Source organism: Saccopteryx leptura, chromosome 13 (genome assembly GCF_036850995.1).
Source record: "Saccopteryx leptura isolate mSacLep1 chromosome 13, mSacLep1_pri_phased_curated, whole genome shotgun sequence".
NCBI classification, from domain to species: domain Eukaryota; kingdom Metazoa; phylum Chordata; class Mammalia; order Chiroptera; family Emballonuridae; genus Saccopteryx; species Saccopteryx leptura.
Genome location: NC_089515.1, coordinates 38,797,520 through 38,820,198, shown reverse-complemented (window position 1 = coordinate 38,820,198; position 22,679 = coordinate 38,797,520). Strand labels below are relative to the sequence as shown.

At 48.4% G+C, this 22,679-nt stretch overlaps 1 protein-coding gene and 1 pseudogene across 2 annotated transcripts in view; one reads left to right on the top strand and one right to left on the bottom strand.

Annotated features, from left to right (window-relative positions):
- Positions 1–344: 344 nt before the first annotated feature.
- Positions 345–1,549, top strand: LOC136384439 (pantothenate kinase 3 pseudogene; annotated as a pseudogene).
- A 2,860-nt stretch (positions 1,550–4,409) lies between these two features.
- ALPK3 (alpha kinase 3) overlaps positions 4,410–22,679 on the bottom strand; it is a 58,134-nt gene continuing 39,864 nt past the window's right edge. For both annotated transcript variants that reach the window (XM_066355567.1, XM_066355568.1), the window contains 9 exons: positions 19,743–21,738; positions 18,587–18,734; positions 18,097–18,224; positions 17,939–17,974; positions 15,056–15,336; positions 14,502–14,590; positions 13,428–13,648; positions 11,064–11,112; positions 4,410–10,455 (listed from right to left, as the gene is read on the bottom strand). In XM_066355567.1, coding sequence (XP_066211664.1) covers positions 10,110–10,455; positions 11,064–11,112; positions 13,428–13,648; positions 14,502–14,590; positions 15,056–15,336; positions 17,939–17,974; positions 18,097–18,224; positions 18,587–18,734; positions 19,743–21,738 — 3,294 coding nt within the window. In that variant the 3' untranslated portion in view covers positions 4,410–10,109. The remainder of the gene's footprint in view (positions 10,456–11,063; positions 11,113–13,427; positions 13,649–14,501; positions 14,591–15,055; positions 15,337–17,938; positions 17,975–18,096; positions 18,225–18,586; positions 18,735–19,742; positions 21,739–22,679) is intronic.

Here is a 22,679-nt window from a genome sequence, read left to right as displayed (position 1 = left end):
AAATCGTAACTTTACACCAAATAAAGGAGAGAAGAAACTTGCCTCCAGTCTTTCCGGGTAACATGGAGGGTAGTTTAAACAATCCAGCACCACAGCTTAACAGCCTTTTGCAATCTAATCAGGCAAGTGAGGTGGGGAGTTTGGCAGACTGTCAGCTTACAGTCAATTCCCCACACCTCTGTCCCCCAAAAGTCTAAACTCCCAAAACCCTGTTGGTTTTTTGGGTCCCAACAGGCACATATTTCTCTGGAATACCATAGGGCGCACCTGGAAATCTTCTAGGGTGCACATTTTGAGAACCACTGCCTTAAGGGGAAGAACTGGCTGGACCTCCTCACAGGGCCAGCCCCTCCAGAGTTGCAACCACCCCCCTCCATGCACAGAACCCCAGGTTACCCTCGCCCCTCAGGCCATTGCCATGAAGATCAAGGATGCCAAGAAACTCTCTTTCCCATGGTTTGGCATGGGCATTGGGGGAACTCTGGTAAAGTTCTCATATTTTGAACTTATTGACATCACAGCAAAGGTAGAACAAGAACTTGAGAGCTTGAAAAGTATACAGAAACATTTGACTTCTAATGTACCTTACAGATACCCTGGCATTTGGGTTGTACCCTTTGAACACTTTTTGGCCAGAGAGGGAACCTTCACTTTATCAGATTTCTAACCCTGGACCTTTTTACCTTTATTTAAATGGGAAGAGATAAAAAAAACTTCTCAACATTGCACATGGTGGTATGTGCTGCAGAATGTGGTGCTTACAAATCAGAAAAAGATTTTTGCAAAATTGGAAACCCCCACCTACACAAACAGGCCTGTCAGTTTCAATAGACAAGCAGAGAGTGCTAATATTTCACTGATGCCTCAGAACCCAAGCAATGCCTAAGGATGCCTCTAACCAGGACGCTCTTATCCACTGCTGGTAGTGAACGGTGGCTGGGCAGTCAGTATTTTAGCAGTCCATTCCAAAGACAGCTTTAAACTAGTAACTGAGACAAGCTTTAGAGAGGGAACCTTTATGGGCTTATGCAATTTATTGAGACAGGCTGTGAAAATTTGAAGAGGTTCTTGAAATGGCATCCAAAGGTGATAGCACCCAAGCTGACAAGTTGACCCGTGATATTTATGGAGGAGATTATGAAAGGTTTGGTCTGCTAGGCTGGGCTGCAGCATCTGGTTTGGGCAATATAATTCATCAGGAGAAGCGAGAATCTGTTGGTGGAGATCTAGCAAGAGCTACTTTAGTTACTGGCACCAACAGCACTGGTTCTGTGGCCCGAGTGTGTGCTGTTACTTTCTAGGAGTCAATATTCTCTTAGAGAAACTTTTAGCACATGCACTGGATTACTGGTCAAAAGGTCAGCTGAAAGCATTGTTCCTACAATGTAAGGGATACTTTGGAGCAGTCAGTGTGCTCCTTGGCTGCCAAATTTCAGCTAAAGATTCAGGTTTCTCTCAGCTAATAAAAGTCATCCAAGAGGAACTGATGAGATCCAGAGGTATTATTACTAAATTATTTGTCACTGGGAACCAAAGGATAAAAGAGTAATACTATTTCTGTTGATTTTTAAGTGTCAAAATGGTAAGCTGCTAAACGTTGCCATTTAATAGCGGGAACTCGGTAACAGGTGAAATATTCCCAATTGAAATGCTTTCCCTTCTGTATGTAGCCTGTGTTAAATTCTTAAATGCCATACAGCTTCTGATTATCGAGCTTTCTCGAAAAAAAAAGAAAAAAGAAAAGAAATGTCAGTCAATTTGAATCCATAAGGACATGTCCTATATTGAGCCTAGATGCACTACTGAAATCATTAAAAACCAGTGGCCAGAGGAATTGACTAGAGTAGACCATTACCTCAGCCCAGGAACAGGACATACTCATGTCCTGTTATAACTCTACCACCCTGGTACTGCAAGTGCCAGGGTCATCCTCCTCTGTGGTGTGTCCTCTGAGGCTAAGCATCTGGTAGCTGCTGCCCCTCAAAGCCTTTTGGAAATAATAGGAAAGAGCCAGCTCTGAACCTCATCAGTCCTAAGGTCAGAGGACAGTGCCTCATGGGTTTTAGGATTTTGGGGTGTCAGTAGGAGCCCCCTAACTAGACATAGCTCCAGTCATATAACCACAGCCTCCTGAAGACACATAATCCTGTCTGGTTGAGTTCTATCAGCTTCATATTTGCCTTTGCAATTTAACAATGGAGCTCAAATTTGCCTGGTTGAATGGGATACAATCCAATTTCCGTTAGGCAGTTCCTGAAGCTGAAGGTCTCTCTGAAGGCCTTTCTGTTTCATTTGGATTTTACAAAATCCAAATGAGTGCCCAGCAATAGAAATTTAAAGGAAGCTCACCATTGGGCAGTGTCAGGGAGATCAGAGCTGGGAAAGGCAGAGTCCAGTCCCATTCCCTCAACCTCCAACCCAGACAACTACAATCAGGCTGTTCTTGTTTTTCACTTCTGGTAGTATACTAACCTCTATAAATAAATATACGAATGATAGATGGATAGATGAATGGGTGAATAGGTGGATGAATGGATGGAGTCAGTTGATGAAAAAATGGACAGATGATACATAAACATAGACACTATTTTTTATTTTCAACTTTAGACATTATCTGTTGACTCTACTATACACAACAAAAATTTAGCATCTGATATTTGACAACTGTATATCCTTTAGTTCAGACATTATCTGTTGACTCTACTATACACAATAAAAATTTAGCATCTGATGTTTGACAACTGTATCATTATATCATTTAGTTCTTCTACTCATGACATTGCTCTTGGGAACAATCATTATTCTTGCTTGGGTTGACAGGATAGAGCCTAGACCTTGATTCCGATGACATCCTAGAGCTGCCATGCCAACCCAGCCGGATCACATCCAGTTCTCCTACTGTCTACAGAACTGCTTTCTGAGGAAAAAATAACTTTATCTTGCTTAAAACCACTGTCATTTGAGAACTTCTCTATTATTTTCAGTTGTAGCTGATCCTAACTGATGCACCACTGCTCTTAGGTGCAAATGTCCTTCCATGGCCTAGCCCTGTCCCTCTCTGAACCTCCTGTGGCAATACCACAGTCCTCTTGTTTACCATGCACTAGCCACACAAGCTTTCATTCTGTCCCCTACTATAACCTGACTCCAAACCCTTGCACAGATTGTTTCCACCGTCTGCTACATTCTTCCCATTCCTCTGACCAACATTTTTTAGAACTCAGTTCAGTATCACTCCTTTAGATTAGTTCCTAAGACACCCCCCCCCCCCCCAGCCCTAGTCTAATTTAGGTTCCACCACCTGCTGGTATTCTCTTCCAATCTTCTGCTTCATAGCGCTTAATACTATATTTGCCATTAGACACTTATTAGCATTTTGTTTAATGTTTGTCTCCTCCACTAGACTGTAAGCTCCTTGAGGGAGAAGTATGTGTCTGTCTTGTTCACTATTGGGCATCGAGGACATATAATTATCACATAGAATAGGTGGTCTGTACATATCAGCAGAAGGATTTTTTTTTAATGAGGCATCTCAGTTCAGAAAGGTTAAGCAACAAGGTCAAGTTCACATGGTTAGTAAAGCTGGATATGAACGGAGGTTTGTCTGACTTGTTCTAAGATCACCAAACAAAATTTCATAATTTGGCTTCCCTGAAACTTTTCCTTTCGGAAGGGAATTTACTTGTCAATTTCCAGGATGGTAAAATTTCTCATTAAAAATTAGTAAGTTGGTGGGGTTTTGATGTACAAATTCCATTTTCTCATGTTTAGTGAATGTGACAGCCTCCCTGAGTTTGATAGATCTAGGGTACCTATTGCACTGAGTTACAAACTGAAGCCTATACCCTGCCCCCACACTATACTGTTGCTCTTCTAGTAACCAGAATCCACACTCAACAGAGCCCAGGGGATGAAACAGAATCCCAGTAGAGAAAAGAAGGGTTACACCCAAAGAAACTGTTACGAACTACTGTATTTCCCCATATTTAACACGCACCTTTTGTCAAAAAATTTGGGGTCTAAAACTGGGTGCATCTTATACAGTGGCTGTGGCATTTCAAATGCCAGGAACTGAGGACGAGGAGATATATGAAGGCAGTGATTTGTCATCAGACACAGATGAACACAAGCTAATGAATGGGAGTTTTGACTGTGATGAATTTTATGATGAATAAAATTTGAGTTCAATAACTTTACGTAATACTTTTTTTTTTCAAATTTTGGGCCCCAGGATTAAGGTGTGTCTTATACATGGAAGTGTCTTATACATGGGGAAATACAGTAGATACATTCTCAGAAAATATAAGGAAAATTTATGGAAACTCTAAGGCTATCTAAGATAGCAGAACATAATTTTAGGTGCAGGTTCTATTTGTTATATATTCATTCATCAGAGATTCTACATTCAAAGTAGAAGCTCAAATAGCCAGATACATTTTTTACTGTTTTTTTTTTTTTTTTTTTTTTTGGTGGCGGGTGGTCGGGTGGGTGAATAATACAAATCTGAACCAAACGTTGACCATGCTAAATTATTTCAAAAGACCAAAAATCCAAGAAAGGCAGGAACTCACAGATTTTAGGAGACAAGATGCTTTATTGGGTCCTTGGCATGCATCCAGGCCATCCGCCCTCTCACTGTCCTCTGGCAGGACCCACATGGTCTCGCTCCTTGCCGTTAGCAATAAGCTGGTGAGGCTCTGCTGCCTTCCCTCTCCAGGCTGGGAATGCTAGTTGGGAGAGCTACTATGAAAATGAGCTCCCTGATCTCAGCAGCAGAGACAGAAACAAGGAACAAAGTAGGGGGGTCATCACAATGCACACAGGCATGAAAACCCAGCTGTGGCTAATCATTGGGTCCCAGGAATGAAAACGACCAGACACCTCCTGAGATATTACCTAGTTTATTGCCATGACTAAAGACTTCTGGGTGGGCAAACAGGTCTGTCTCAAGACGCCAAAGCAGAGTCAAAATCTCTCACTTAATTTCCAGACCTTCAATGGAGAGGTATACCTTCTCTCAAAGTATCTTTGAAGAGAAGCCTTATTTTAACCCTTAGATGCATATTGTAAACCTGCTTTGCAGCCTTCCCCAAAGGGGATCAGTTTGGGAACTACAGAAGGGAAGAGTAAACACCCAAACTTGAGAGGGGTCCTCTGTAAAACACTGGCTCCAAGCTAAGTTCAATTTCTGGAAATAATAGAAAAGCATGTGGTCTGCCAATCAATGAGGATGATTCATAGACCAAATTTCATGCAACAGTAGACACAATGGAATCTCAAAACCAACCAGGGGTTATTTTGAGTGTAGAGTTGCAATGGATCTATTTTGAAATAGGCATAAATTGCACAATGGCTCTCTGGTTTGTGGGATAAGAGTGACTATAGTAACAGGACAAGTATGAGCCATGAGATTTCCCCCTCCCTAATGAAATAGTAAGTCAAAAATAATACCATACTCCTGGAGAAACTGAGCCAGTAGTGTCAGTACCAAAGACCTGAGAGTGAGTGAAGGCACAGTGATTCCTGCCACAGTTAAGCTTGGCCAGTCAAGATACCAGGAGCTCTCAGGAAAGTTTACTGCTGAAAACTTTCAACAGTGACAGCTCCCATTGCAGGTGTTTCAGAGATGGTCTTCTCACTAAGGCCCATTCATCCAGCTCTTGGCATTTTGTATAAATCCTTTGATTCTAGTGAATTCATTTGTTTCTCTATTTTGATGAACAAAGAACATCAGCATTTCATCTTCACCTGTCAGGGCAGCAGTGCTCTGCTGCTGTCCAGGCTTAAACATACAGAATAGCATAGCTACCCCGCTCTGTGCCACGGTTGGCTCACAGGGACCCTGTCCTCACCACCACAGTGTTCCATCCCACTGACAGCATTAGCTGGCAGAGCCTGGAGATCACCACTTTCCCCAGATGCCTTGGTCAGGCACATGTAAGTCAGAAGTGGCAGATGAATCACATTAAAATGCAAAGGCCTACCCCCCTGATAAAGTTCCTGGGGGTCAAAGGGTCTGTTGAAGTCAGAATATTTCCTGCATAATGTAGAGCACATTACTGAATTTTTAATTCCTTATTAAGGCCCAATTCTAGTAGAAAAAGAAAAAAAGTCACTCCAGGGCATCTTGCTCAAAACCCATTGACTGACTGACCTAGAAAGGCCAGTAGTGGGCTAGGCCTAGAGCTGAGGGTCTCCAGCTGAGAAAGCCTTAGTAGAAATGGTCTGCCACCAGACCACATGACCAGGCGGACTCAGTGGGGCCTGAGGTATCTGTATGGGGCACAGTGGGAGCCATTTAGAGCCTGGGGCAAAGCAGAGTGCTATACGAAGCTTCTGACCAGAAAAACAAGACAGGGGAACACAGGGTTTGGAATCAAGTGATGCTCTGGCCAAACACTATTATCCTTTTGAGTCATGGCCCTCTGTCCTGCCACTGGGCTCTGGGGGAGCCTAAATGCTTGGTTACAGCATCCAGGTGGTCATGCTGCCCCTCATGAACTGGGGTTACCTGATCCGCTCAGATACCATGAGGCATGACCAAGGAGCTCTCCTTCATCAAGTAGGCACTCCAGAATAGGGTCCCCAAAGAGGAAAGCCTTGTAAATGGGTTGCTCACTCACTCTCCCATGTCTCCCCCTGCCCTACTGCTGAGCTCCCCTCAAACTACGCCATGGCTTTAAGAGGGCAGGAATTTGTTTGGACCATTATGGGCCTTTCTGGATTTGGATTTGCTTTTCTTCCCCATCACACGTCTCCCACCACCAATGTCCATGGAATTATGAAATGCTGTAAACGTCACCAAAGAACGCGCTTTCGTCACTCATCTTGTCAGGATGCCCACAGTCCAGAGCAGTTAGCTTGATAGTATAATGAAATGGTTTTTCAGAAACTCCACTATGGCCTCAGCTGAGAAACAACACCTTGCAAGGTTGGGTCAGGCCCACAGAACGTAGCATAAGCTCTGAACTGGCAGCCAATTCATGGTGCTATTGCTTCCACAGGCGAGGAATTTAAGAGGAGAGAGGTCCGTTACCACATCTCGATGCTCTTCCCATACCTGAGGTTGGGACCAGCCTGGTATAGAGGTTTTAGTCCCCAAGGAGACATCTCAAAAAGTCATAGTAATGATTCAAGTGAATTGGAGGCTGAGGTACCTGGCCATTCCCGGCTCCTTTTACCTCTGATGACGACACATCACAGGAGGTTATGGGATGATTAACTGTATCAAGGGAGAGTACGCTTGCTGCTACGGAAAAGGAGTACAGAGGAACGTAGGAATACCTAGAGCGATCCTGGTGCGGCCACTTATAGTGGAAAATGCCTGCAAGCCAGGCGGGACCACCAAGAAGTTGGATATCAGAACTAAAAATTTAGGTTGCTCCTATAGGCATAAATCCCTGGTCATAAACAATAGTTCTCATGAGCTGTAGAGAAATGGATGGGAACCTTTCTTGCCAGGTTATATAATTTTGGTTGAAAATGATGAATTTTACCAGGTAATCCACAGGTTACAAGATTTCAAAGTGAGATTGTAATAAAAGAGGGCGGAATGTCACTAATGACACTGGACTTTGGAGAGTGGAAGCCCTAGTCATTATTACCCTTGGACTTAGTCATTGGATGTGACCCTGAATGGTCTCCCTAAGCAGAGAGAAATTTGCTTTTGGTTTTAATGTGAGAGTCAAAATACATCAAATGGGAAGAACAGTGTGGTGTGTGTGTATGTCTGTGTGCTGGGGTTCCTTTTGTTGTTGCCCAAGCCCTTTCCTATCCTCCTACTCTCCGCCATTCTGTTAGTAAGAATCCCCATCCTTTGGGAAATGGCCTTCCCCCACTCCATGATGCCCTGAGCTCCAGGGTAGGAATTTGAGTCTTGAATGGAGGGAGACCCAGAGACCAATGGCTGGCTGCTGCTGACCTGACAACAGCAGTAGCTCCTGGAGGCAACAAGCTCTGGAGCTCGCCTGGCTCGCTCCCCCATCTTCTCAGGTTCACTGTTCAGCTGCTCCTCTGGGAGCTACCCCAATGCTCTTCCCATGAACACTTTTTCTTAAGTTGGTCCGAGTCCATTTCTGTTGCTCAAAAGCCCAACAAACCCAATGGAAAGGGTCTCTTTTGAGACTACAAACATCTTTGACCTCCAACAGCTCTCAGTTCAGAGTCTAGCATAAAGTGGGTAGGTGCTCACTGTATGTCTACTGAGTGAATGGATGAAGGACTACACACGGAAAATATTCCGTCCCTAGTTCACTGAGGCAATCTGGATAGGCAGGCTGGGAGAGCTGGGGAACACGAGGGCAAGGAGAAAGAGTGGGAAAGGCACCTGAGCACAAGAGGAGATAGAAAAGTCAGAAATGTCAACATGGAGGGAGTACACGTCAGGTAAGGAAAAGCCCAGGCCATGGAGGAGGGAGGGGACTGGAAATGAGAAGCCTCTTTGCTGCTTGGGAGGCAGGAAGTGGTCAGTGAGTGGCAGAAGGGCAGGCACTGGGCTGGGCTGGCTGTAGTGGAAGAAGCCAAAGACACTGGCGTTTCCCAGAGCCACCAGCTCCATTTTACTCTCCTGGGTTCCTTCTTCGTGCTTCCCTCCAAAATGAAGGAGCAATCCAACCTGGCCCCAAGTCCACACATACCCGGTGGTCCATACAAGCCATCAGCCCAGCTGTACCAGAAGCACAGACTGTCTAGCTGTGACCACAGGTGCCTAAGACTGAATATCCATCCAGGAGCCAAATATGAACTCATTTTTCCAGTCGGCCCGGGGTCTATAGGTTGCCCTCAGAGAACCTGCCTGGAGAGAGGGGACCCTGAGCCCACACACCTGCAACCACACCAGAGGAGGGTGAGAGGAAACAGTTGCTGCCTTTATTGCATTCCAACGGGGACAGGCTAGCTTCAGACCCCCTATTCAAGGCCTCCAGGAGGAGCTCTCAGGAAGGACACACAATTCCTTGGGAGCCCGGATATGAGGCCCCAGAATTAGAGTTTCCGGATCAAGAGCTAATGGTTGGGGGCAGAGAGAGGTCCTAAGTGCTAGGCACAGAGACATCCCTCCACCCCAGTAGGTAGATGATTTGCACCCTTCCTAGAACTCCCACGCTATTCCCCTGTGGAGAAGTCTCAGCCCTCCATTCTGTCCAGGAGGGGATGTGAAATTCATATGACCCACCTCCTTCAGTATGGAAGCACAAGGTCCCTCAAAGTCCTCCCTTTCCCTCTGGCCACAGCTGATGACACAACCCTCGGGCCAGCTCTCTCAAGGGCAGAGGGCCTGGGAAAAGTAGGGGACAAGTGGATTGGAGTGGATTAGAGGCCAGAGGGTCTGCTTCTCACCTGGGTCCTGGTTGGTAGGGTGGTGGGACAGGCTATGAAAGCCAGCAGGCAAGGGGACAAGCAGAGTAGAGTCAGTGAAGGGCAGGCAGCAGGCTGCAACTGGGCTCAAAGCCAGGGATGGGGAATGGGGTGCAAGAAAGCATGGGAAGCAGGCAAGTGGTGCCTGCGTGATGGAGGGAGGAAGAGCAAGAACACGTGTCACCAAAGACCACTGCACAAGGACCAAATGGGCCCCAAATGGGGCTCAGGGAGAGGTTAGTTGCAGGGTAAGCTGGGATGGATGAGGCAAAGTAGCCTGAAGGAGAAGACACCCTGAGAGTCACACACACAGCGAGGGAAGCCCAGAGTCCTGAGGTCAGGGAGAGGTCAGGGTGGAGCAGAGGGCAGAGGGTAAGTGCTGGCCTGCTTGCCCCAGAAGACACCGTTCACGGCAGGGGCAAGGGGCCAGGGTGCAGAACTCATGCAGAGGACTCAGAGTCTCCAGCAGTGGCCAGTGTAAACTTCAAGGAGGGCCTCAGCCCTTGGAGCACTTGGAGGTAGGGCCTGGGAGCCCTGGGTGACCTGGAACCAGGAGAGGCCACTGGGCTGTGCGCCATGCACCAGAGCCATCTGATGAGGAGCTGACTGAGGAGAGGCTGTGCAGAGAGGCCTCCAGCAGTGCCTGTTCAGTGCACCTTCTCTGGTTAGTCTGTATTAGGAAAAAATCTCCATTGGTTTGAGTTGCTTCCTTGTTGGTCTGCTGCTGGGTGGAGGCCCCTAGGCTCCTGTGGCGGCTACCGTGTGCCCTGGGCCTTGGAGCCCCCTTCTTGGATGGGAGGCTGTCCCAATAACTGGGTGGCAACTGTACCTGAGGCCTGAGATGTGGCCTTGGAGCTTGGGGCGCTCTTCCGGGTGCCCTGGGGACTGGGGAGGCCTCTCTTCTGGGGCTGCGGACTCAGGTGGGGGCCCTTCCTGCCAGCAGATGGACTCTTGGAGCCTTTAGCCTTGGCTTGGGAGTGGGCAGCCTCAGGGGCCTTGAGGGGTTTCAGTCCCAGCATCTCACAGAAGGTGTTGCACTGGTGAGAGGAGGCAAACTGGTCCAGCAAAGCAGGGAAACAGCTCTCCTTGAGGCCTTGGTATCTGCAGCCAAACAGTAAAAGCTGAGTGGGAGTTCCATGTAGACTGAAGGTCCTTGGGGGGCCAGCTGTGGGATGGCCTAGGCCAGGGTGTTGTGGCTAAGGTACATACTGTTCTACCTGGGAATGCTGGGGAGTCTACCACCTTGGTGCTAGCTCAGGTGGCAGGATCTAAAAACCTCAATTCTAAACTAAGGTCTCGTTACACCCTGGCACACGGGATTCATCATGTGGGACATTAATTGGTGTGAGGATGACCTGCCTTGTTGATACAAATTAGAGCAGACTCCAGGGCATCACTCTACTCACAGGGCCCTTGCTCATCTGCCTTGTGATGAGCTTTCTCAAGTGAGAAGGAAGAGGAGCAGGTGCAGTCAGAGCTCAGAACTGCAGGTGACCCGGGTGTGTGGGTATCAAGAGCTGCTGGTTCAGACCTGGGGCAGGGGCACAGCACGTGGGATCAGCAGCCCGTGGGATGTTACTACATGGCCACGGGCACAACTGAGACCACTGGCCATTGGCCCAGCACCTCAGGAATAAAGAACCAGAGCTCCGACATGTGAGACCCTAAGAAGATGCTCAGAAGGCCTTCTGTCCTTGAGCAGTACTCACCCCCGCAGCCTGGTGGCGATCTGCACATCAGTCACCTTCCAGTCAACCCCTGGAAAGAAAGTCGGGGGTTGAGCTGATGGCAGCCTGGGCTGGTTCTAGGACCCCTGCGTCTCCAAGATGGAGATCCCTCTGACAGAAACTCGCCAGGTTCCAGGGCACATCACCAGGCATCCTGTCACCGGGTCATTCCCACTGTCCTGTCTCACAGGCAGTGGGGGTATTTTTGTACTATTAGTAGTAGTAAAAATATTCCCATTTTTACAGGTGAGGAGCTAGGCTCAGAGTAAAGCAACTCAAGCAAAGTCACATTTATTCATCATTCAGTAATTGAGCACTGGCCACTTTGCATCAAAATAAAAATTCAATTTTTCTTATTCTAAGATTCGAAACTCCTTCAGCCATGGACCTCTGCCTCTGTTGAATAAGATTGGGTTACAAACTGGGCTGGCCTCTGGCTCTAACGTTCTCCTTCCTCTTACCAGATCAGTCTACTTAGGCAAGAGAGAGAAGACAGGACAGTGAGGGAGGTCAGGGTTGACCAGCAGAAGCATGACACTGGGGGAGACTGGCTTCTGTATATCACAAAGGCAGCATGCACTGCAAGGAGCTGAGATGGTCTCTTGGGTTAAGACAGCCTTCGAAGAAAAGAGCCAGGCAAGGTGGTGGTGGAGAAGTTTCTCCACCGTGGCTGGTCCACCCTAAGACCTTAGCATTTGAGTACTGGACTTGCAGCCCTCTTTCCCCATTTTCAAATAGTCTGGTAGAGTTCTTCCAGAAATCTGCCTCTTACTAACAAGGCTGAGTAGCACTGAGTGGCATAAATGTGGGCTTGAGAGTCAGAGAGACCTGGATTTACACTCGCTCTGTCACTTTTGAGCTGTGTGAACTTGACAAGTCACTATCTCCACTGCAAAAGTGAGGGTAACACTGCCCATCTTGCAGGGGTATTGAGGAGATCATAAAGTATTTCGTGTCTGAAACACAGTAGTTATGCTATAAATATTAATTTTGTGATGTCTTTTACAGCATTCACCACATTTCATTTTGCATTATAATGACGATGCTCTGAACACCTGCAGAGAATTTGTTTGCAGAAGGCTTTCACAGATACAGTCTCAATTAATCCTTGTAACAAGTCTGAGAGCTAGGCAAGGACGATATGATTATTCCTAGACAGGAAAAGGAAAATGAAACTCAGAGTAAATGACCAAACTTGTCTGAGCTTCAGTTTTCTTCTCTGTAAAATAGAGACCTAACTAGAAAACAATTCACCTTTTATCTTGGAAATGTTTGGTAATATTAAATGGATGGATGAAGGGAGGAAGGGAGGAAGGAAGGAGAGGGGAGGAAGGGAGAGAGGAGGAAGGGAGGAAAGGAGGGAGGAAGGGAGGGAAGAAGAGAGGGAGGAAGAAACAAAGGAAGAGAAGGAGGGAGGGAGGGAGGGAGGGACAGAAGAAAGGAAGGAAGGGAGGGAGGGAGGGAGAGAGGGAAGGCAGGGAGGGAGGGAGGGAGGGAGGAAAGAAAGGAAGGAAGAGAGGGAAGAAGGGAGGGCTGAATTTACAAGTTTACAAATAGAATGAATGACAAATTGCTAAATGTGTTACTAGCCCCCCAAATATATGGAGTTATAATAAAAATAGTATTTATTATACAGTTTAACCCCAGTGAAGAGCACATCTGAGACCATTTTCTCTCGGGCCTTTGGTTTCCTCACTTTCTTACATCAGGGAACATACGTAATAATGTGTGATATTACCAGCATTCCTCTCTTCCCACCATAAAGAGTTTTATCTTTTCCTCTCCCCTGCACAGTCTGGTTAAAGATAGTAGGCCTAAAGAGGATAGAGAAGGAAGTAGGGTTCATGCTTGCTGGCCTTTACTGGGGAAGAATCTGAGTGATGGGAGAAACAGAAAGAAGCCAGACAGGCTATGTTGGTTATATAGTAGGAAGCTAACAACGATGGAGGAGGAGAGGAAGGGAGGGAACATTAAAGCTCTGCTGCTGGGACAGAAGAGAGAGTTTGGAGAGTATGAGAGTGAGAAAAAGTCCAGAGTAAACCTACAGGGAAGGGAGGAAGGGAGATTTGAAAAGGTGGTTGTGGGTTTTGAATTAGATACCATACGTTTTTTGAAACAAATTTCTTTTCGATTTTAAGTGGAGCCTGGAACTGTGGTTCTAGGCACAGGAGGCGCTGCATGTATGAGGGCTGCATACAGACAGCACCTGTCCAATCGACTGCACAGTTATGGTGAACAGCAAAGGAGAGTGAGCCTGAAGGTGGGTTGTAGACTAGTCCACAGCACTGTCCTCTGCCCCGGAGCCTGCTCTCACACGCGTGTACATGCACCCTCACACCCTCATACCTGCCAGATCTGTGACCAGGAAGCTGCCATTTGTCCACAGATACAGCCAGTGCTGGAAGGTCTGGCATTTCTGCATGGCCTCCGAGATGCTTGGTGTGGGCGCCACGGCACAGCCCCCGTCCCGGGAACAGTAAAGCTCTAGGGGTTTGCCCAGGTCCTCCTCCAGAGTAGCGTATGGGATATTGTTTGCAGGCCGGTAGATCAGGTACAGTGGGATGATCCTAAACACAGTTTCACCCTGCAGTGAGCAGGAAGTAGGGTGGCAGAGAGCTCCCCCATCTCAATTTTATATTCTTGGGTCTAAGAGGAGGGTCCCTTCAAGAAAGATTTCCCAGCTCTGAGATTGAATGATAGCAAGGGAGGGGAGCTGCACCCTGAATTCAGGAAAGGAAATAGAGACCATTGGTTTCAGAGGCCTGTCCATTCTCTGAGGTCAGTGGAAGTAAAACCGAATCATACTATGGCCCCAGGAGGACTCTGTGCTTGAGGGAGGGACTGAGAACACATGTGTCAAACAGAAAGGACCCCTCTAGAGAGGATTCAACCAGACAGTGGCTTAGTGCCAGCCGGACCCCAATATTCAAGAGTAAGCTTTCAGATGTCAAAGTGGAAACAATGATCATTTGGAGCTGACTCCTACAAACCCTGTACTGACCCTGCCTGCCACCACAGAAGAGCCCTGACCAGTGTGCCTTGGAGCTAAGTCTAGCCCATCACCTTCAGAGAGGTTCAGAATCTGCTGCGCCCCAACTCTGTAATTAGCAGAAACTGGACTAAGGGATGGGGAGTTGGGGTGGCTGAGAGGAGACTGCAGACCAGGGCAGAGCCTTTCCTAATGCAGGCAGTGAGTGTTGGGGGTGGGAATTAAACTGAGTGTTACTGGGGTGACACTGGTTAACACAATTATACATGTTTCAGGTGTCCAATTCTACAACATTGGGGTCTTTATTTCAAGACTTTGTAGGACCGCTGGCTGAGCAGAGGGTTAGCTGTGGCCCGTCGGCACATGGGCATCACCCAGGATGCTGCTGAGAGGCTGCGAACCCACTGCATGCCCCTGCCCTGCGCACTTACTCAGGCACCTCCCCAAAGCCAGGCGCTGCCCGGGCTTCAGTGGCAAAGATTTTGCAGTACTCCCGACTCATGTTCTGGATCTTGCACACCTGCGGATTACAGAGAACCCAACCCAATCAGCCAGGAAGCTCCCCTGTCCTCTCTCATGCCCAGCTTGGAGTGGGAGGGCCATCGGCAAGAGGACTGCGGGGAACCTGGAGGTAAGTGCCAGTGCCCAGGGGCCAACCTGGGGACAGCAAGGGGAATTCTGCGTGGGGGGAGCACTTACCACCACACTTAGTCACCCCCCCTTATCTCACATTTAAGGCTTCTGTGCAAGAAATGTTTGAGGGCAGTGGGAAAGGTTTCTGCTGCAAAAATAACAGTTTAAAACTATGCCCCAAAGATGCACCCTAGGCTACACCTCGGGCTTTCCTCACGGATCATCCCAGGGCCCTCACAGGTTGAGGGATGAGATGGCTTCTGCCTTGGTCTGGGGGCCCCAAGAGAATCTGGGCTGGGGAAGGGGCGGAGACGAGAGACCACAAGGATGGCAATGGGGTGGGACATAGTACCTGAATGGTGACGTCGTAGTTTCGGCCCAAGAGGGAAGTCTCACTGCTGGGCCCAAACACCAACAGGCTAGACACCTTTATGACACACGTGCGGCCCGACTCGAAGATGGGCTCCAGCCCATAGATGACCTTGGCCTGGGAGGCCTTCCGAAGGCAGTACCCACGTCCACCCCCTCGCAGCTCCTCGCTCACCAGGCGCCCAAAGAGCTTGTCCCCCCAGCAGCCAGAGTCAGCCAGACCCTTAGCAAACACCATGGGCGTCATCTCAATCTCTTCTCCAACTGAAGGGAAACAGGAAAAACGTGGAAAACTAGAAGCTCCCGCCTCACTAGCGTGGGGTCCCTAGGACAGGAAAAGGCTGGAATGGCCTCCCACCCGCCACCCTGGTGAGCACAGTCTCTGTCCACTGCTGCTCTTTGGTGTACACCAGGTGTCCTCAACCAGACTGTGAGCTCCCCGGGACAGAAACTGTGTCTGATGCCCTCCTGTTGTGAAACAGTGCTCGAGAGTACCTGCCATACAGTAAGAGTGTGAGCAGTTGTCTGTGGAAGTCGGGGGTTTTCTGTGCAAGTGCCCATCAATATAGAATACCAGAATTACTTTGTTTTAGAATTAGGTGTTTTGATCGAATGAATAAATGACTCCATCTCAACCGACATGTTGAAATAAAAAAAATCTGCAGGACCAATCCAGGAGCAGTGAGCACCCCTGGTGCTCAGACTGTGATCACTCAATACCATTTCCCACTAAAGCAACCAGAACTCCCTGAAGAAAGGGTTGATTCCAAGTCTAGGGCAGGAATTCTTCTGGATGGACCTGAAATATCTTGTCAGACCAGAAAGGAAAGAAGCTAAAACGACGGGAGGTTTGTCAAAAGGACATAAGAGCCAATCTTCTGAAGGGGCTTTCATTGGCCAAAATTAGACAACCTTACCAACAAAAGTGAACAACTTCTGCAATGTATTAAATATATCAAATATGTCAAAAATAAAAAATCCCTATGTTCATAATTGTAACTAAACCTCATCCCACCCCATCCCTACCCCCATAAAAGAAACAAATCTCCTTGGTGATCTTTGGAGGATTCTGGGCCCCAACTCAGGATAACCAAATAAACATTTCTCCTTTACAGAAGAAACTCAACTAATGAATGAAGAAGAAATGATAAAATTAAAATACTTCATGTTGCAAACTCCAGTGAAATAATGGGTCAAAACATGACTGTGAAAACCCCTAGATAACAAATGGACATATCAGATACAGGGTTTTTTTTAACTTTTAAAAGGGATGGATCAGGCAGAAAACATCTGAATGGACCCAGTGACCAGTCTCAATGTCACTAAAATAATGAGATGTGATGTGACTCCAGACAGGATGCACAAGAAAACACTACATACATGTGAAGTGGCCTTTCCCCAAAAAATGATACCTAAATCTGACCAAGCTGCTCCATCTGATCAGAGGAAACACATAGATGAACATGTTAAATACTTACACAATCGACAAAATCTAGAACGTAACAAACTGTACACAGAAAATGACTTTAACAAATAAATGGCAAGAAGGGAAAACAAATGAGGGTGAAAGAAGTGACACATCAGAGACCTATGAGATATGCCAGCCCAAAGCCAGGAATAATTCAAATAAACCAAAACTTAACAGACAACTGGGAAAATCAGATTGGATATTTGATGATGTTAAAGAATTATTACAGGCATACCTCAGAAATACCGTGGGCTGGGCTCCAGACCACCACAATAAAACAAGCCTCACAATAAAGGGAGTCATAATCTTTTTGCTGGTGGAGGGTCTTGCCTTCAATTTGTAAAAAAATGCTACATCTGCCTGACCTGTGGTGGTAGCGCAGTGGATAAAGTGTCAACCTGGAACACTGAGGTCCCGGTTCGAAACCCTAGGCCTGCCTGGTCAAGGCATATATGGGAGTTCATGCTTCCTGCTCCTCCCTCCCTTCTCTCTCTCTCCTCTCTCTAAAAATGAATAAATAAATAAATAATAAATAAATAATAAATGTTACATCTTTGAAGCACAATAAAGGAAAGTAGGCCTGTTTTTGGGTGTGAGGTTAAATTTCATATTGATTAAATTTGATTTGATAATTCAACAAAAGGCACTGGTTGAATCAATGAAAGATCGTATTAGTTGGTCAATGAAGCTCTAGGAATCTTTTCATCATCAGCCACCTTCACAGTCCTAATTTTCCGCCCGTACCTTGATGAGCAGCAACATTCTTTCTCTAATGTTTGGACCTTTAAACTGCTTATCAAATGTTGGGGTAGAGCGGCCCAGCTGGGCAGGGCATCGCCTGGTAGGGGCGTGCCAGGTGGATCCTGGTTGGGGTGCATGAGGGAGTCTGCCTCTGCCTCCCCACCTCTCATTTAATAATAAATAAAAATGTTGGGGTATATCACAGTCACCAGATAGCCTACTGGATATGCAATTTTCCCAGGTCCTTCCCCAGAGATGTGATTAAGATCTGTGGTAGGGCCTAAGAAGCTGCATTTTCAGCAGGCTCCCTGTGTGAATCTAATGCACAGATCACTGTGAGAAACCCAGGGAAGGAAGTCGGCAGCGTATGATGTGTCCTGGTGGCTCGTCCTGCCCTTGATCAAGCATTCTGACTCAGGCAAGGGCACGAGCTACTTGTGGAAGGCCCCCTCAGCCACCTTTCCCCCACTATCTTCTGAAATAGCTATCCTCCTCCATTCGCCACCTCAAGCATCTCGTGAACTAGAAGGCAAATGACAGCTGTCTGTGGAGGTAAATAGGGCATTTGGAACAGATCCCAAGTCCTTGGAAAAGGGACCCCTGAAGATGACGGGGCAGACATGAAGAACACCCGCCCTCCCCTGATGGGCTCCGTACCTTCACCTTCCTCTCTGGAGATGAATCCGGACAACACTGTGGAAAGGGAAAAAAGCTGCTGTCCTCAGGCTGGTCTGCCAGAGGGGGCACCACCTCTGCACCGATGACTGCTGCCCTCCCTCAGGAGCAGGCCAGGCAGAGACCCGGGGCAAACTCACCCTCGGGGCTGAGGCAGAAGTCAGTGGAGGCCGAGCCGTGCTCGTTGTGGATGGTGCACCGGTACACGCCACAGTCCATGGGGGCCGCCTGCACGATGGCCAAGGCCGCCGTCCCCTCGTCCCCTGCACTACAGAGAGTGAAGACCCTTCCTGTGAGGGCCATCACCACAGCACAGCCAGGGCCAGGACGAGGTCCTGAGGCTCCTCAGACCTGGCTCTCAGAGGCTGCTGGGAGCTCTGGGACAGACAGCAAGGCACTGTGGTCAAGAGCTGGTACTAGATCGCACAGGTCTGGTGACTTTGGGCAAATGACTCAATACCTGTGAGCCTCAATTTCTTCCTTTCTACTATGAGAATGATAGAATCACCCTCATAGGGTTCCTTAAAGGATTAAATGAGTGACAGACCCAAAATGCTAGGACAGTGTCCAACATTATGATTGCTGTAATTAGGGAGCCAGGTGAGGGGATGTGGCCTCCAGACAGCTTACCTCCTGCCCACCTCGCCCACCAGGCGTTGATCCTTGGCCCATGTCAAGACGGAGTCACTAAGAATGTTGAAAAACTGGCACCAGAGCTTCAGGCTGCCTGAGGCATCCGGAAACTGCTCCACCCGAATCTTGCGAATCACCTGTGGGGCTGGGAGCAGGAGCTCAAGTAAGAGACTTGGCCCCTCCCCTCTATCTTGTGCCCTCTCCGGCCCTACTCCTGCTTCCCTCGTGTTCGCAGAGGGACAGGCTGAGAGAAAACAGAATTCAGGTCTCCACACAAACCCACTCCTTCATGGCCCCCAGCTGTGCCCACCTGTACCTCTGAAGAGTCTACCCCAACCCCCAAAGCACACATCCTAGCTAGAAAAACCCCACTCCTAGTCCCTCCCCAGGCCAGCTGAGGACAGGGGACCAGTCAAAAGAGGACCTTGTGTTTGCACACCAGGCCCCTAGCTCTAGGAACCTGCATTTGAACCCTGCCCCTACCGCTCTGTGCTCGTGGGACAAGTCTGCAAAGAGGGGATTACAGTGACGATAATGACAGAGACAGGATGTTGTTGAAGCCAATCCCTATGCTAAGTACAGTTGTCCCTCACCATACTGCAGTTCACTTTTCACGGTCGCGGTCTCGCTGTATCATGGATTTTATAATTGTATATATCTAATTTTGTTTCATGGATTTTTTTTGCTATATCGTGGAGATTTTGTAGATAGGTATTTTAATATGTTTATTATTTTAATTATTTTTGCAGTAAAATAAGCATTTTCTAGCCTAAAAAATGGAAAACAATATAAAAAATATATATAAATAATAAAATAACTATAAGGTCGCTACTTCGCAGATTTTTGCCTGTCGTGGGGGGTTCTGGAACCTAACCCCCGCAATAGACGAGGGACGATTGTACTAGATTTCTTCTGTCTTATTTAACCCCTGCAATGTTCCAAAGTTGGTACTATTACCAACTACAAGTGGCAGAGTCAGGAGGAGAAGCAGGCCTTTCTGATTCCAAAGCCTATAAAATAAATGACTTAAGAATACCTTTAAAAGGTTCTCTGTAAGTCTGTAGCAGGCATATGCCATCCCAGCGCTGCAGTGAAATGTCCTCTCTGGGCAGCCCCCTCTGAGAAGCCACACCCCATCCCCATCACTGCTCACCTTTCAGCAGGTCTTGGGCTTTCCTCGGCTTGGCCGGAGCTTCCTGCTTGCTGTCATCCAGGGCCAGCTCTGCATCCAGCCCACTGGCCTTGGGGCTGCCGCTCAGGTCCTCTGCTGCCTGCTCCTCCTCTGTTCGCGGTACCTCCAGCAGGCCTGCCCTTCGGCCCTGGGTGGGAGAGTTTTTCTCCCTCCCAGTAGTCCCCGGGGAACCGGGTGAAAGGCCTTTCCTAGGTCCCCTGGGGGAAACTGTGGGGCTCTCCCTTTCTTCAGGTTTGGTTGGCTCCCCATCCCCCACGGCTCTGACCCTAGGGAGAAACCTTTTCCTCCGGGCCCCCAGAGCCAGTTCCTCGGGGGTCGCTGCAGGGATACCTGGTGGAGCCTCCCGTGGGAACTCCTCTTGGAAAGGTTCCTGGGCTCTGCTCTCTGCTGACAGAAGTCCCTGACCAGAGGCTGCATGCCCACCTGCATCCCCCAGCAGACCCCCCACATTGCTCTCCCGAGAGGTTCCCAGGAGACCAGGCCCCTCAAGGGGAACCTCTCCCTCATGCTTACTGGACTCCTCTGAGGTCAGCCCAGGGCCCTCCTCCTCCCCCACCACAATGGCGGGGACAGTGAGAAGGCTGGGGCCAGGGCTCCGGCCAGCAGTCAGGGCCTGCTGGCCAGCCTGCACCTCACGGTCCAGGAGGCCGGTGATGCGGCGGGAGGTACAGGGGCTGAGCAGCAGCGACTGCGCACTCTGCACCAGATTGTCGTTCTCCACACACTCCAGGAGGCGTCGCGATGTCCGCGGACTCAGACCAGCCACTTCCACAGTGGGGGCCAGCATGGGCGAGGGTGCTGGACCTGTGGGGACAGCTCCCTCCTGGGACTCTGTGCCCCTTTCCCTCATCTCTGGGCTGGATAGCTTCAGCAGCAGAAGCAAGTAGTTCTTCAGGGAATCTATAAGGCCAGGGTCACAGCTCTGAGGGGCTGGGGACCTCCCTTCCACAGCTTGCATCTTGGCGCAGGCCCCATCACTGCTGGGCGCCATAGTTTCTGGTGGGTGACTATGGGTGGGGGTCCCTAGCGCCAGGTGCAGTGGGGGCTCAGAACTCAGCAAGGCCTGGTGCCCAGAGGGCAAGAAAGTGGCTGCATTCATGTGCTGAGAATTGGGGGTGTTGGGAAGCCCTTGCTGCGAGCTATCTGTCAGGCCAGTCCCAGGAGAAGGCAGAGTGGGCATTCCCGGGCTTAGGCTGGTGGGAGAACAGCCACCCAGACCTCCAGAGAGCGCTTCTCCCAGCTGCTCCTCAGGAAGCAGCTGTGCTGGGTGGGTCAGGCGCCCTGACAGGGGACCTCGCAAAGTTTCCTCTTGGTTACCAAAGGCTGTTACTGCTGCCTCCTTAGATCTGAGCGTGAAACCAGGTTTTTCTGGGACAGAGGACCCTTCTGGGGTCTGCTCAAAACATTCAATAACCTGAGGAAACCTGGGACCCTCTGAAGGTGCGAGTTCAGGGGCTCTGGACTGTGGGCTGAGGCTGGTCACTGACTTCTTCTCTGACTGAACTGTAATGGCTGTGGGTATGCTCCACTCTGGCTGTGTTCCCTTGTCTTCCTGTATCCTTCTGTTCTTCTGTGTCTTCCTGTCTTCCTGTGTCCTTTCCACCTGCGTCCCTAACCTTCCCTGTGCTACCACATCCTCCTGGGAACTCCTGTCTGTCTCTGTCCTCTCACTTTTGTGTGTCACAATGTCCATCTGGGTCTTCCCATCAGCCTGTGTCCTCGGGGTTGCTTGTTTTCCATCTTCCTGTGTCCTCTTGTCCACCTGCATCTTCACATCTGCCTCTGTACTCTTCTTGCCTCCATGTCTCTGGTCAGCATATGCTCTCCTCTCCTGCATCTCTGCATCCATGGGCTCAATGATGCCCTGGTTTCCAAGGGTGCTGCCACCAGCAGAGGCTATATCAGCACTGCTGCTGGCTGATATGGTAGGAGCCACAGTCACCTGGGACTCCAGGACCTGAGAACACATAGACAAAAGCAAGAACTTAACTCATGTGCCTCAGGATCTACCTCCAACCTGGCATCCCAGCCTCCTCTGACCTTATCTCAAACTACCTTGACAGAAATCCTGTTACCTGGTTTCTGGAACCCACAGGGGGTTGGGTGGCAAAGGACATGTGACAAAGTGACAAAGTTGCCCTCCCTAATCCCTGATCCTAGAATCTAGATCCAGGAATAGCCAGCATCCAGGTCCAGTTCTGGCCCTTGTCACCGCTCCCTGAAGACATCCTGCCTTTCCTGAAAGACCCTGCTTATATATTTTCCCATCCTCACCCTGGCCATATTCTCTCCCCAGGGTTTCTGAGCAATCAATCGATCTGTCCCTCTCTTGTAGCATCAACTGCCCTGGATAGAATTATTATGGGTGAAGTGAGGAGATTGTATATATATAATGACCTCACTCTTCACAACAATATGAAGTAGTTATGAGACCATCTCCATTTTAGAGATAAAAATATAGATGGTCGGATTTGTCCATTATCAGATAATAAGGAGTAGAGTTTAGTTTAGAAGCCAGGTGTATCTAACTCCAAATCCCATGTTTTTTGCTGTTATACTATAATGCCGCCAATTTAAATTATAATTAAAAGACTTACTGTCTAAACATAGTGGTTTAAGACAGTAATTTGCCTCTTTTCTTCTGGATGTAATCAAAACCAACAAATAGAACAAGAAAAAAAAAAAGCAAACTTCACTATTATTGAAACTGGAGGCAAATAAAACTCACTCTCAAAAAAAAATGGGTCAGGACTATCAAAAGCAGACAGATACAACACTGGAGGAGGGGTGCTGAGCTGGAACAAAAGCTACGTGGAGGAAATAAACAGCGAAACAGCCCAGCCGCTGAAGAGTGAAACTGCTCAGAAGGTCTCAGAATATGCCAGCAAAACAACTACT